This window comes from Hypomesus transpacificus, chromosome 6 (assembly GCF_021917145.1).
Source record: "Hypomesus transpacificus isolate Combined female chromosome 6, fHypTra1, whole genome shotgun sequence".
Taxonomy (NCBI): Eukaryota; Metazoa; Chordata; class Actinopteri; order Osmeriformes; family Osmeridae; genus Hypomesus; species Hypomesus transpacificus.
In genome coordinates, this window is record NC_061065.1 from 7,090,205 (window position 1) to 7,105,570 (window position 15,366).

Below are 15,366 nucleotides of genomic sequence, written 5' to 3' on the forward strand. Positions count from 1 at the left end.
CTGGTCCCAGCCCAGCACTCTGACTCATTGATTAGCTGAATAGCTGAGTCGGGTGGTTCATCTCATCCCCCCCCCCCCCTCTCTACCCCCCCCCCCCTCCCCCTCTGAGTTTCTAAATTTTCTCTCCATCGCTTCAGGCAAGAAAACAAATCCTAGACATCCACACGCGGGACTGGAGCCCCAGACTGGCAGAGCCGTTTGTAGAGGAGCTGGCAGAGAAATGTGTCGGTAAGACGTGACAGATGGAAGATATCCGCTATCCGGGGGGGGGGGGGTGTTACCACACCTGGAGGTGTAGATATCACCAGGGTTCACCGGTCGTCAGGTGTCCATGTCTGTTGTGAGCGTGATAACCACCCCAAGCCCTTGATCTCCCCAGGATACTGCGGAGCAGACATCAAAGCACTTTGCACGGAGGCGGCGCTGGCCTCGCTGCGGCGCCGCTACCCCCAGATCTACGGCAGCAGCGTCAAGCTGCAGCTGGACGTGTCCTCCATCGTCCTGGGCCCTCAGGACTTCAGCAGGGCCCTGAGGGCCATCGTCCCTGCCTCCCAGAGGGCCCTGGCCCCCCCGGGCCGGGCCCTGAGCCCTGCTCTGAGGCCCCTGCTGGCTGGGGCCCTGGCTGATATCCTGGGGGCCCTGCTCCGCGTCTTCCCCCACGCCGAGCAACGAGACAGATACGACTCGCACGGTAAACCTGGGCCTGGCTGGGTCTCCTCTTCCTGGTCCCCTCTGCATCCACTACTCGCTCTGTGCCTCAGTCTGTCCTCGATCCTCCATCTCTCCTCTCACTCTGACCAAGGCTGAGCGCCATAATGCCCGGCCTGATGGCTCGCTCCGCGCCTCAGTCTGACCACGGTCCTCCATCGCTCCTCTCTGTCCGCCTCTTTAAGAGAGGCTCTTAGTTTGAAAACCACTCTGCCCTGAGGCTCTCTATTAGAGCGTGGAGCTAGGCGAGGTCGCTGAGGAGTGATGGTGTGAACATGCTACGGCTCTGCAGCACTGAGCTCATTCTACTTACGTTTATGAAGTTTGGTACATTAGCTGTGGAACGGCTCACGGCCAGTGGTACATTTCTTTGGGGAATTCTATCTCATTTGCTACTTAATGACTTTAATTTACCACCCTGGCAAATCTCTCTAATAGCCATCCTATGACTTTTCCCTCTCATAAGTAATTCTTTTATCTATTTTTGGGGAGGCAATTTCACCTCTAAGGGTAGTTATAAAATAATTTAATTGGGAGGACTTCGTTACCTGGGATTGAGAAAGTTTTTTGTTGTTGCTGCAAAGACACACACACAGACACACACACACACACACCCATAACTTGTTCTCCCTCTCCTGACTCCAGTAGATAATCAGCTGCTAGACGAGGAGGTGTACAGCGACGAGGACAATGAGGGAAGGACCAGCTCCATCTACGACTTCCACCCAGGATCCCCCCAGAGACCCTCCCCGTCCACGGCCTCTCACAGACCCTTCCTTCACTTCAGCACGTGAGTCTGCACACCAGGAACCCGCACCTCCAGGCCTCTCCTCCACACACACACACACAGAAATCTGCAGCTTTGTAATCCAGATGAATTAGATTCTGTTGTCACTCAGTGCTGGTCAAAACCAGTATTGCTATTTGCCCTCTCTGTCCAACCCTCTACGGACACAATGAAGCTTGAGTCGCCATTGGCTAGTCATTTTTATTTATTTTACTCGCCAGAATTTTGAGTCACCCAGCGTGAAATGTGGTCGCAAACGCGAGTGATTTACTCTTATTGTAGAAGGTTGCCGTCTCCTGAACCCTGAAGGCCTAATAACTGTTACAGTGTGGCTCTACGCTGTCCTCTCTCTGCTGCGTCAGGGCCATCTGGTGGGCAAGGCTGGAACGACGGATGTGGAGTGACTAATGAAATCGTTTATCAATGATCATTGAAGAGCTGTCATCAGTGTAGAAAAGAGATGATGAATGTTCCTGATCAAATCCACATCAACGTAAAAGGCTGCTTATCCGATTTTAAAATGAATTAGGCGCCAGAATGATAAAAGGGTACTGCGAAGTGACGGTCGTGTGTCATATTTATCCCACATCCCTCAGTAGGACATGACAGGATGGCGTCACAATGTTTAAAATCGACCAATCGTTTTACAACCCATCATCGCCACGTATCGGATGGATGGTAGCTATGGACAGTGTGTGTAAGGCTGTGTACAGTGAACAGCCAAGTAACTCCCATCCCTGCTGAAGCGAACCTTGTTGACTGTTGCCTGTGTGTGTGTGTGTGTGTGTGTGTGTGGGCCTCTCCCAGGTCAGCCCTCCTCCAGCCCACGGCGTTCCGGCCCCGCCTTCTCCTCTCCGGGCCCCCAGGCTCAGGACAGACCTCTCACCTGGCCCCTGCCCTGCTGCACCACCTGGACAAGCTGTCTGTGCACTGCCTGGACCTGCCCACGCTCTACTCTGTCAGCGCTAAGACCCCCGAGGAGTCCTGCGCTCAGGTACAACACACACACACACATAACACACACACACATAACACACACACACATAACACCCACTCATAACACACATAACACACACATAACACACACACACATAACACACACACACATAACACCCACTCATAACACACATAACACACACACACACACACTCATATTACGTGCACTGATATTCACCCTTCCCGGCTGCCTGTGTGTCTTGTTAAAGTGCGTCTCTGTGTCCAGGTGTTCCGCGAGGCTCGTCGGAGCGTGCCCAGTGTGGTGTTTATGCCGCACATCTCTGATTGGTGGGAGGTGATCAGTGACACTGTGAAGAGCACCTTCCTCACCCTGCTCCAGGACGTGCCCTCCTTCACTCCCATCCTCATCCTCGCCACCGCAGAGTCCAGCTACACACAGCTGCCAGAGGAGGTAAGGACACACACACACACATACTGAGAGAGGTCAGAGTTCACTGTACTCGGTCACATCTCCCTTATTTGTTTATTTAGGGGTCAGGGAGTTGTGCGTGGGAGCTGTGATTGTGCTTTGAGGTGTGGGATTGGTGTATGTGAGTGCTTGGAAGTGTGTTTGGTGTTGTGTGTGAGTGAGTGCGTGCTGGGGAGGTGTGTGTGAGTGCTGTGTCTTTGATCGAGGCCTAGCTCCAGGGTGGCTCCTGGGACAAAGCTCTCCCCGCGGCCCCTCTCCCTGCGGTCCCCTTCTTTAGGACAGACAACACTGGAAGGCAGAGCAACAGACTGCTTCCTCTTGATCGCTCCCTCTTGTCTTGAGCTTTGAGGGGCAAACACACACACGGCATCTGCCACCCTGTAAAGCTTCCCTAATGCTCGGATCGTCGTCGAGATGTTTCACCATGTCTGAGCTGGCAACCTCAACACAGCAATATTAAGTTGTGTGGTCAAGTGCACTTTGAAGGGATTAACCATAAAAGGAAGCAGTCCCTTCATCTTGACAGGTGGCCTGGCCTGTTGTCCTGTCACACCTGTGCTCTGTGACAGTGCTTCTCTTCTAAGTGCTGTCACTCTGGACCACGCTCTGGGACTGATGCATTGAATCCAACCCACATCTTTAGCTGAACTCAAATACACGGAAGTGCTTCTAAATGTCTTGGAAGATTGATTCCTTTTTTAACTGATCACAGACCCTTCACAACACCTGCCCTTCTCTGCATTGACCCGGTTGTATTCTACCATCCTTGAATGTAGAGGAGGAAGTGGCACAATATTGATTTGATCACAGTGAGGTTGAGGTATAGGTTTTTTTCTGTGAGGTGTGTGTCACTCGCTGTCCTGTCCTGTGGAAACGTGTTGTAATCAAATATATTCTCTGCTCCGCCAGAGCAGCAGGATCAATGTGAGCATTAGGTGTGTGCTTGCTCTCTCTCTCTCTCTCTCTCTCTCTCTCTCTCTCTCTCTCTCTCTCTCTCACTCTCACTCTCACTCTCACTCTCACTCTCACTCTCTCACACACTCTCTCACACACTGAGCAGGGGGTAACAAGCACACACACAGACACACACACTGAGCAGGGGGTAACACACTCACTCTCGCCCAGGGGGGATGGCTCATGCACTCACACACAGCAAGGGGTCCTCCCTCCATGTCTCCGTGGAGACTCGGGTCGATGGCTTAACTCTATTATAAAACATTGAGCACTTAAATGCAGAGAGGCAAACTACTCAAACCTGGTTGGAAGTAGTAGGAGTTAGGAGAGTGCTGGAGAGTTGAGACGGGCACAGCCTCAAGAGAGGCACGTCAGACAGTGGAGTGGAGGGGCTGGGATAGAATGCAGAGTTTGCAACATTCAGAGAGAAACTACATTTGCAGAGCAAATGAGCCGTTTGTTGAATTTGTAGAGCTTTTAACATTAGCAGAGCTTCTGAAAGCTGGAATAGTAAAAGACCTGCAAGAAATCCCTAGTGAGTGTACTTTTCCCCATTAGGATGAGGTGGAATAAATGAGACTGAAGAAGTGTTTTTCAATTTCTTTTTTATTGTTGCAGAATGTAGGTTCGAGTCTGCAGACAGTGGCCAGGCTGTTAAATAGCCACTCAGCTCTGGTTACTTCCATTGTGTCGCTAAGAAGTAAAGCAGCTTTTCTTAGCCGTGATAAGAGCTTCCAGAGATGGAGGCTTGGTTTTTCCCCTCCCGGTGGGCTAGCCTATGGTCTGGAACATTCTATTTAAATGGCTGTTGTGTCATCCTGGCATCAGCGCTGATGACAGATGTCCTCTCAGCACCCAGAGAGGGAGCGGTGTCCCTTCTGCCAAAATCACAGGTCCCCAGAAACGCTCCCCCCCTCTATCCCCTCTCCATCCCCTCCCCTCCTCCATCCCAGATCCGATAGAAGAACTACAGACAGACGATAGATGGAAGAGGGAGGGGGGGGGAAATGTTCCAGGTGGTTCCAGCTGCCAGTCTCCCCTGCACACGTCAGGGATTTGTGCCTGTGAAAACAGCATCTGTGCCGTGGCTGTGGGTGGGATGGTGGAAGGCTGTGGAAGCATTGGGTGGCGAGAGATCTATAAGGGCCTATGAACCTGCTCTGGACCTGTTGTGAGCTGGGCTCCTCCAGAGCCAGGGTGGTCAGAACCTCTGCCAGGACCTTCTGCCAGGACCCCCTCTGTGGAGCCACACCCTCTGCTACCAGGACACATGCTACATCTCCACCTTTGCCAGCTTAGCAGGCAGGGGGGGGATTAGTTGGATGAAAACAGCTCTGTGTGACTTCAACCTTGGGGTGGCTTCAGAAAAAGTCAGTATTCAAACTGATTCAACCCCTCATGACTGGTCACACTTGCCATTTCAACACTGATGAGATGGGCCAGCCTGATATAGTGTACAAGGAGCATCTGAATCGATAGGTCCTCTCCCCTGTCAGCAGGCATTGCATGTTATCTTGTCAACAAAGGCAATGTCAACCTGCACGGACGACGTCAGTCTCTCTGTCTGAGTTTGTGAGAGTGTGAAATGAACAGTGATTTTGGAGCTCTCAGATAGGCTTGAAGGTACTCTGCATTCACACTGACATGATTTGGGATGGATTTGAGGTAATTGGCCACTTTCAAGGGCAGATTAAAGATTCAATTCAATTGAGCAATAACTCAAACTCTCAGCAGCAGCCTACTGAATCTGCTCCTCAAACAGGGACGCTCTTGACTTTTTCCACTTGTTTATTGATCTGTCCTTCCTTCAGTCTTTCTTTTGTGTTGCCTTCACCTCCTGAGAGGTTCTGGGCATTCTGAACTGGTAGGGGATGGCAAGATGAAGAGAGGAAGGATTTTATTGTGATGTTTTTTGTCCCCTACCGACCAGTGGATTTGTTATTCCACCAATGGAGCTCTGGCCCAAGTTTGGCTTTGTTGCTGTAGCGGTGAGCTCCACTGATCTCTAGCCGGTGGGACTCCCCTCTTTTCCAGCCAGCCATCCATCCCTCCTTCCCTCCCTCTGTGTCTCCCTCCCTCAGCCCTGGAGCGTTGATCAGGACAGAGGAAAATCGTTAGTGCTGCGCACACACAAAGTTTTCCTCTCGTCCCTCGATCCCCTCTTTCACACGTCTCCTGTTGAGGGGTCCAGAAATGGGGGCGCGAAAGAGCCAGAACAGAGGTGAGATGAAAGGAGCGAGGGAGAAAACAAACTCATCAAAGGGGGGGGGGAGGGGGGGGGGGGAGAGAGGATCGATGTGAGAGACAGATGGAGGGAGTGGGCTCTGGGTCAGCAGCCGAAAACCGTCTCTCCGGGCCAATCTGGGCTAGGCTTGTGAGGTTGACCTCTGACCCCGGCTGCTCCCCCAACCGCCACGCACACCTGGAGGGATGCTGATGCTGCTGCAAAAACACAGCCCTGACAGTGATGCACAACCGCAGAGGGATGAAGGCTATTTTCGTCTTCTCTTCCTAATGGAACGGATGAAGTAAAAAAATACATAAAAAACAATGTTTTTAAAGACAGACCGACATTATCGTCTGTTCTCTCAGTGAATCGCTCAAACGTGGATGTGCGGCGGTGAGGGTACCAGTTCCCATCAATCAAAGGAAGGAGCAGGTGTTGTGTTGGATGAGTGAGTCGTCAGTGTCACCCTGCTGGCGGGTCCGTGGAACCCTCTGAGGCCTGTTAATAATCGTCAGTGCTGTTGTATTTTTACCACAATGTCAAGGCCACGCCATGCCCCTGGTTGTGTGTGAGAGGGCTGTAACCGTCCTCACCAACACAGCCTCTCTCCATTTGATTCCTCTGCAGCGTCAAATATCACACCTCATCAATACTGCAGGCCTACAAACAGCCCTTCTGAAGTGAAGGCACACGGACACACACACACACACCAAAACACACACACCAAAACACACACACCAGAGCAAACGCGCAAAAACATTAACCACGCACAGCATTTCATTGTACACCGCAGAGCTCAGTAGGAAGGTGGGAATCCTACCCCGCCTTCTCTTGTGTTTAAACTCCAGGCTAGAGACAGAGAGATTAGCAGTCAAACCAGGACAAGGCTAAACAAACAGAATAATACATATTCAAAAACGCTAACCCTTGCAGAACCTTGTTGAAAGGGTGTTTGTCTGTTTAGCACTAAAGACTGGACTCAGACTTATTCAAACCATGGCAGTGGCTCACAAAGCCCTTTATGTTTGGTAGACACATTTGTGGGGAGGATGGAGGGTTTGGAAGGACTGTTGCAGACATACCTTCTTTAAGTTAGCAGACCAGAACGAACTGCTCCCCATGAGTCCAGCTGTACCACACACACACACATATATATGGACAAGCTGGTGCAGGTCGATATCAAAACTCCATTGATTCGCTTCATAGCACAGTACTTGGTTTCTTTCCACATCCCTCCTATGAAATTCAGCATTTTTCACTGTCAGAATATTGATACTGGGTTTGTCTTGGCTTTCCATAAATCTAATGGGAGCTGCATGTTGAATCCTCCAAGGTTTTTTTTATTTGTATTTAATTGTTTTGTATATATGTTTTATAAGGTGAAGCAAAATAACAAAACAAACTCTCCATGGAATATTGTTTTTTCTTTCTTTTTCCCCATCTAATAGATGGTCACTATTGACACTATTAAACCACTGGTCTAGTCTATGATAGTAATTTCCTAGATGTGTTCCTCTGTCCATGTTTACAGCCTCTCATGATGATGATGATGTTGTTGTTGTTGATGTTGTTGTTGTTGTTGTTGTTGTTGATGTTGTTGTTGTTGTTGTTCAGGTGAGGAGTATGTTCCAGCAGAGCTATGGGGAGGTGGTGAGTCTGTCTCCCCCAGGACAGGAGGACCGGAGGAGGTTCTTCTCTGAGCTGCTGTTGGACCAGGCTGCCAGAGCGCCGCCCCGCAGGAGAAGCCCAGGTACTGCACAGCAACCCCAGCAGGCTGGCACCCTGACGAGCACACAGCCAACACACTCTGACAACCACACAACACAAAACCTAATAAGCAGGCTACAAGCTTACACACTGCACCAACACACACACACACACTGCACCAACACACACACACTCTCCCGTTTCCGTAGCTGATGGTTTTGATATGGTATGAAGCCTAGAGGGCAGCATTGCCTGATGGTTGTGCTGATCATCCTCCTGGAATAGCTCTGTAGTGTTTTAATCTGTCGGAAAATCCCACCTGACCCTGACGGCTGCAAGCAGGGAAGAGATTCATACATTTTTCCAATTATCTCTCTTCTGCATCTATTTACGTGAACTTTGCCTTTAGTGGTTAGATTTCCCTTTTCTATGAACGACAGGATTATGAAAGGAACCTTTTCGACATGTTTGAGGATTAGGACAGCAAAAGTCTGTAGCCTCCCTTAGTTATGTAGCTAGCCATCAGTCCTTCTCCTCCCTGCAGCCTTCCTCCCCCATACATCCCCTGCTTCTCTGTCTCTCTCCTTCACCCACCCTCTGGTACTCTCTCCTCCTCATTCCATCACCCCTGCCTCTCTCTCCCTCATCCCATCACCCCTGCCTCTCTCTGTCCCCCTCATCCCATCACCCCTGCCTCTCTCTCTCCCCCTCATCCCATCACCCCTGCCTCTCTCTCTCCCCCTCATCCCATCACCCCTGCCTCACTTTCTCCCCCTCATCCCATCACCCCTGCCTCTCTCTCTCCCCCTCATCCCATCACCCCTGCCTCACTCTTTCCCCCTCATCCCATCACCCCTGCCTCGCTCTCTCCCCCTCATCCCATCACCCCTGCCTCGCTCTCTCCCCCTCATCCCATCACCCCTGCCTCTCTCTCTCCCCCTCATCCCATCACCCCTGCCTCACCCCCTCATCCCATCATCCCTGCCTCACTCTCTCCCCCTCATCCCATCACCCCTGCCTCACTCTCTCCCCCTCATCCCATCACCCCTGCCTCTCTCTCTCCCCCTCATCCCCCCTGCCCTCTCTCACCCCCTCATCCCATCACCCCTGCCTCACTCTCTCCCCCTCATCCCATCACCCCTGCCTCTCTCTCTCCCCCTCATCCCATCACCCCTGCCTCTCTCTCTCCCCCTCATCCCCCCTGCCCTCTCTCACCCCCTCATCCCATCACCCCTGCCTCTCTCTGTCTCCCTCATCCCATCACCCCTGCCTCACTCTCTCCCCCTCATCCCATCACCCCTGCCCCTCTCTCTCCCCCTCATCCCCCCTGCCCTCTCTCCCTCCCTCCCCCTGTGCTCTGGGTCCCAGCTCAGTGTGAGGAGCAGTCTGCCTGGGCCCTGGCAGCAGAGGCCTTTCAAATGGAAATTGCTCCCAACGCCCCGATCCAGGAATCCTTCTTGATGCGAGGCAGGGGTCCCTGGTAGCCCCGCTCCACACTCTTCAGGGGTCCCACTGAATAAAACAGCAGCCCCATCTTCCAACAGGAGGCCCCGGGGGGAACTGGACACTAGCTAGCTGCCGAATTAGCTCTCAGCCATTAGCTCTAATTAGACTCACGGCTCCCATGACTGGTAGCCAGCCATTACACAGCACAGTGGCCATTGTGAATGTGGATCTGAGGCTAACTGTGTTGGCAGGAGCCTGGAGGCTGGGCTAGGTGGCTGGGGGATAGAGGAGAGGAAGCTGGAGGAGAGGTTGGATGTTGATAAGTACAGGATATTATTCTTGCATGGAGTTGAGGCTACTCTCTGTGGGCTTCTGTCTGTTCACAATGAGGATGGAGAGGGTTACTGATGGTGGGGGTGTTTATCAGGAGGCTGCAGAGCTGTGCTGTTCACAATGAGGATGGAGACGGTTACTGATGGTGGGGGTGTTTATCAGGAGGCTGCAGAGCTGTGCTGTCGGAGGGCTCCTCAGCTGCCCATCACCACGCTAGTCCTGGGATGTTAAGAGGGGTTGACTGTTCGCTAGGCTCTATTGACAACCTGCTGTGTGTGTGTGTGTGTCTGGATTCAAACACGTGCACAGACTATACTCTTCATCTCACCTAACCTTTAACAAACTCCTATCTCTCGCCAAAGTTGTCGTTTTGTGTAGCTTCAGGGTTGTGTGTGTGTGTGTGTTCCTGTATCCAGCAGGTGTCTGTGGAGAGGAGAGGCTGGCGGTGGCGGAGGCCCCGGGGCCCAGGGTCCTGTCCCCGGAGGAGCAGAGCCGCCTGGTGGAGCAGGAGGAGAACACCCTCCGGGAGCTCCGCCTCTTCCTCAGGGACGTCACCAAGCGCCTCGCCACCGACAAGCGCTTCAACATCTTCAGCAAGCCGGTCGACATCGAGGAGGTAGGGAGAAAGAGGAGACAACCGCACGCATATCGGAATTGGGATTCTCATCCTCGCGCCACGCTGTCGGATTAGTTGGAGGTGGATGACTGGTTGTCAGGTGGATTGACTCTCTTCCTGATCCCCCCCCTCCTCTTTGTGTGTCAGGTGTCGGATTACTTGGAGGTGATTGGCCAGCCCATGGACCTGTCTGCTGTCATGACCAAAATCGACACTCACAAGTACCTGACGGCCAAGGACTTCCTGTTTGACATCGACCTCATCGTCAGCAACGCGTTAGAGTACAATCCTGACAAGGATCCCAGCGGTGAGGACACACACACACACACACCACCCACTCAGGTTTGTAACCCCTAAGTGTTTAGTGCTGTTGAACTTAGATGCACGATGGATGCTACATATTGTAATTCATCAATTGATGGACAAATCGATGAATTACATTGAACTCGCCAATTAGGTGGAGGAGTTATGTAAATTGACATACATTATCGTTTTTGAAACAATCTCCTAGGCGGTGGAATTATAGAGCCCCCCAAAAATGTACATTTTCAACTTTACATTCAAATTGAGTTAAGTGGGGACTGTACCTCCTACGAGGTTTCCTTCTTCCACAACCAAGCTGCCTGCTCGTTCAAATGTACCTGTTAGCTTCACCTGGACCTGCAACACCAGATGATGATGACAGTTCCTACACACTGTCAGGATTGATGGTTCTGCTTACACACATCTGTCAATCAATTAACGTGCATGTTTCAAAAGCCTGTGTACACGGATAATGGAGTGTGTGTGTGTGTGTGAGAATGTGTGTGGGTGTGTGTGTGTGTGTGTGTGTGAGAGAGAGTGTGTGTGTGTTCTGGTCTGCTCATTCAAAACCATGAATAATTCAGAGTGCGTTGAAACCATGTAAATAAGAAGAGAAGTGCAGGGGCATAGGAATCAAAACAGAAGCTATTTTCCCTCAGAATTGAATAACGTTGCCTCCTGCGCTTGTTGAAAGCGGTATTGTTGCCCCACTTCAGACCGTTCAATTAAAAAATAATTTTCTTTCTCAGTGTGCTGCTTTCGCACTCTCTCCCCAGGACTAACCCGATACACCTCTGAAGAGAGACTTCACAGAGACGCCTTTTGACAGCCGGCACAAATGAATAACAGTATCTAAGTGTTTGCAGGCCGAGGCCTGGGTCATTTGTATGAATGCAGGGTCTGCAAATGACTCTCCAATGGGGAGAAATGCAATTAGCCGGTGTAATAAGTAAAGCTAGCACGGCCCGCGTTCCTCCAGCCGTCCCTGCGTGTTGAGGCCCATTGCCATTACCTCTGCCTGGAGAGTCCAAAGACTCTTTGAAGCACCCCTGAATCTCTCCTCTGCCTTCCTCTACTCTCGTCCCACAAAAACTCCCTTCACTACGCGAGGGGGAAAAAAGAAAAAGACAAAACGAGACAAATCTCGACACCGTGCTATACTTTGTCAACCACACTCCACAAATCCTGTGGCGTGTGGAAAGGTCCAGAACACGTCTAAACAGGGAGGGTACAGACCCAAGCCGCCCAGAGGGCCCCCAGTGTCCTGGCCTGCTCTCTGAGGAGGTGAGACAGGGAGGAGGAGGACTCTGAACCCTGTCTAGGTGCTGACCTGACCCCTGTCCTCCTGTCTCTCTCTGACAGACAGGCGCACACATGCCGTACACACACGCACACACACACAGACACACGCACACCACCGTAATTAGGCCCGTCCTCCAATTAAGCATGGGAAGCTGGCAGATTGTGACCTGGCTGACCCCCTCAGGATGAGCGCGCTCTGTGCATGGTGTAATGAGACGGCCTGTTTACCCTCACAGGGCGTCTGAAAGCGTCCTCTCCCCTTCTCTCTTTCTGTCCTCAGTTCTCCCCCCCCCCTCTCTCTATCTTGCTTGCTCTCTTCTTGATTCTCTACTCTTCTCTATTTGCCTTGGCCCTGGTCTCCATCCTTACTCATCCCCTCGTCCCTCTCTCTGCTCCTTTCTCCCTTCTCTCTCTCTCTCTCTCTCTCTCTCTCTCTCTCTCTCTCTCTCTCTCTCTCTCTCTCTCTCTCTCTCTCTCTCTCTCTCTCTCTCTCTCTCTCTCTCTCTCTCTCTCTCTCTCTCTCTCTCTCTCTCTCTCTCTCTCTCTCTCTCTCTCTCTCTCTCTCTCTCTCTCTCTCTCTCTCTCTCTCTCTCTCTCTCTCTCTCTCTCTGTGTCTCTCTCTCTCTGTGTCTCTCTCTCTCTGTGTCTCTCTCTCTCTGTGTCTCTCTTGTTATTTCCCCCGATAAAGGCTCCAGGGAAAGAGAGGATTTAATGATGGTGTGAAAGAAAAAGTGTGTGTGTGTGTTCAGTTGTTACCGAAGGCAATTCCAACTCAGATAAGTACACCTATCCCTTTTCTCCAAGTAATGAAGAAATGGTGTGTAATGTGTCCAGTGGCTGAAAGGGCCCAGGCGATAGGTTGTCAGTTGGGATCTGACCAGCTCTAATAGACACAAGGAAGGCTCTTTATCGGGACCGTAAACGATCCCCCCCCCCACACACTCGGACAGACACTCTCACGGCTAGTAAAGGTGTCTAATTTTTCAGCAGTTTGGTTAATGTGTGTGTGTGTGTGTGTGTTCCCCCCCAGACAAGATCATCCGACACAAGGCGTGCAGCCTGAAGGACACCGCCCACGCCATGCTGGCCTCAGAGCTGGACCACGAGTTCAACCGCATGTGTGAGGAGATCCAGGACTCCCGCAGGAAGAGGGGTGAGGACACACACACACAGGCACGCACATGTATACACATTACACACACGCACACACACACACAGGCACGCACATGTATACACATTACGCACACGCACACACACACACACAGGCACGCACATGTATACACATTACACACACGCACACACACACACAGGCACGCACATGTATACACATTACGCACACGCACACACACACACAGGCACGCACATGTATACACATTACACACACGCGCACACACACACACAGGCACGCACATGTATACACACAAGCGTACATACACACAAACAAAAGAAAAACACGGATATAGGACCTTGTTCCAGTGTTTTCTTTGCCAAGACAGAATATGCTCTCAGCAGGCAGGCATGGTTGTGTGCGAGATGATTAGCTAACACGTACAAACACGCAAACAAGTACTGCACTCTCACAGGGAATAACCATACATCCAGTACAGGTAGTCCAGTAATCACCACGCAAACAAGCTGGTTACACAGGCTGAACACACGCAAGCGTTTTTGGCTGGTTATAACAGAAGCATCGTATGCAAACCCTCACACGCTCTGAAGCACATACTCAAACACATTAACGTGGATGAACACGTGAAAACGCCTCACATAATACCAGGGTGCAAAATCAATAATGATGTACTTCCTGACTGAGACGAAACATGCGTAGGGGGTTCCAACGTCTGCCTAGAAACCCAGCAGACCGCGCACTGAGGGTGGTCAAGGAGGGTGGGGGCCCTGGCGGGGGGCCGTGAGGGGGGCCCTGGTGTGGGGCCCAGAGGGGGGCCGTGAGGGGAGCCCTGAGGGGAGCCCTGAGGGGGGCCCTGGTGTGGGGCCCAGAGGGGGGCCGTGAGGGGAGCCCTGAGGGGGGCCCTGAGGGGGGCCCTGAGGGGGGGCCCTGAGGGGGGCCCTGGTGTGGGGCCCTGAGGGGGGCCCTGAGGGGGCCCTGGTGTGGGGCCCTGAGGGGGGCCCTGAGGGGGGCCCTGGTGTGGCGCCTGGACAGAGGCTGAAGGAGAACTAGAGAGCTTTTAGAGTCGGTGTCCCGTCCCCCATTTCCTGGTTCGTTCCTGCAGGGAGACACCGCAAAGCACTTTGTGTGTGTGTGTGGGGGGGGGGGGTGACCTTGTAGTGGTCAGCCATTGTCCTCTCTGCTCGTGGTTGGGAACAATGCTGTTCAGCGTGAGTCGCTGGTTGCTTTCCCAGTCCTCTGCTCTTCTACCAGAGCCAGCTTTACCTAAACATGGTGAAGCCCGTCACCACAGGAACTCTAGCAGGAAGCTAGTCTCTCGTCAGACAGGAAGTCTTTCCCAGGGCCCAACCGGTGTGAGAGAAGTCAAGTGCCTGAAAGGGAATACTGCTGTGAATCTTTCATGCACCAGAGATGCTAAAGATATTGGTTTGTGCTGTTAAAGCTGGCTGGTGTTTGGCGGTGTCAGCAAACCACATCTGGGTAGATGTCTGTGGTTGTTCCCAGGAGAAGGGAAGGACTGGAGGGGGGGGGGGGGGGGGGGGCTGGGGGGCTGGGTGGGGGGGGGCTGGAGAGAAATTTAGCAGGATGTTGAATTTTGCCCAGAATCCAAATGTCTGCTCCCCAAGGACATGTTAGTTTACAGCCTGGCATTCATCTTTCTCTCTCAACTCAGCAGCACTCAGATGCTCTTTGGAGTAACTACTCACACGCTCTCACTGCGCAGTGGTCAATCTCTCACTTCTCTGTATTACATTGTCCATTTGTCTGCTTTCCGAGTCAATATACAGTGCCCTCCAAAAGGATTGGAACAGTGAGGCGAATTCCTTTATTTTTGCTGTAGACTGAAAACATTTGGGCTTGACATCAAATAATGAACGTGAGACCAGAGATCAACGTTTCAGCTTTTATTTCCAGGTATTTACATCAGGATCTGATGCACAACTAAGAAAATATCACATTTTGTTTGAATCCACCCATTTGTCATGTGAGCAAAAGTATTGGAACAGATATACTTAAAACATATTTAAGTGAATAAGACTTAATATTTAGTTGCAAATCCTTTGCTTTCAATAACTGCAGCAAGTCTGTGACCCATTGACGTCACCAAACTTTTGCATTCTTCCTTTTTGATGCTTTCCCAGGCTTTCACTGTAGCCTCTTTCAGTTGTTGTTTGTTTTGTGGGGTTCCTCCCTTCAGTCTCCTCTTAAGCAGGTAAAATGCATGCTCTATAGGGTTTAAGTCTGGAGATTGACTTGGCCAGTCTAATACCTTCCATTTCTTGCCCCTGATGAACTCCTTTGTTGTTTTGGCAGTGTGTTTTGGGTCGTTATCTTGCTGCATGATGAAGGCTCTGCCAATCAGTTTGGTTGCATCTTTCCTTAAATTGGCAGACAAAATGTTTCTGTAGACTTCCGAGTTCATTTTGCT

At 51.5% G+C, this 15,366-nt stretch overlaps 1 protein-coding gene across 3 annotated transcripts in view; it reads left to right on the forward strand.

The window, feature by feature from the left end:
* Positions 1-15,366, forward strand: part of atad2b (ATPase family AAA domain containing 2B) — a 58,874-nt gene that overhangs the window by 6,435 nt on the left and 37,073 nt on the right. For 2 of the 3 annotated variants that reach the window (XM_047021748.1, XM_047021746.1), the window contains exons 15-23: positions 138-228; positions 380-691; positions 1,354-1,498; positions 2,303-2,489; positions 2,718-2,903; positions 7,717-7,852; positions 10,005-10,204; positions 10,352-10,511; positions 12,840-12,962. In XM_047021748.1, coding sequence (XP_046877704.1) covers positions 138-228; positions 380-691; positions 1,354-1,498; positions 2,303-2,489; positions 2,718-2,903; positions 7,717-7,852; positions 10,005-10,204; positions 10,352-10,511; positions 12,840-12,962 — 1,540 coding nt within the window. The remainder of the gene's footprint in view (positions 1-137; positions 229-379; positions 692-1,353; positions 1,499-2,302; positions 2,490-2,717; positions 2,904-7,716; positions 7,853-10,004; positions 10,205-10,351; positions 10,512-12,839; positions 12,963-15,366) is intronic. The other variant, XM_047021747.1, reaches the window with a different exon arrangement.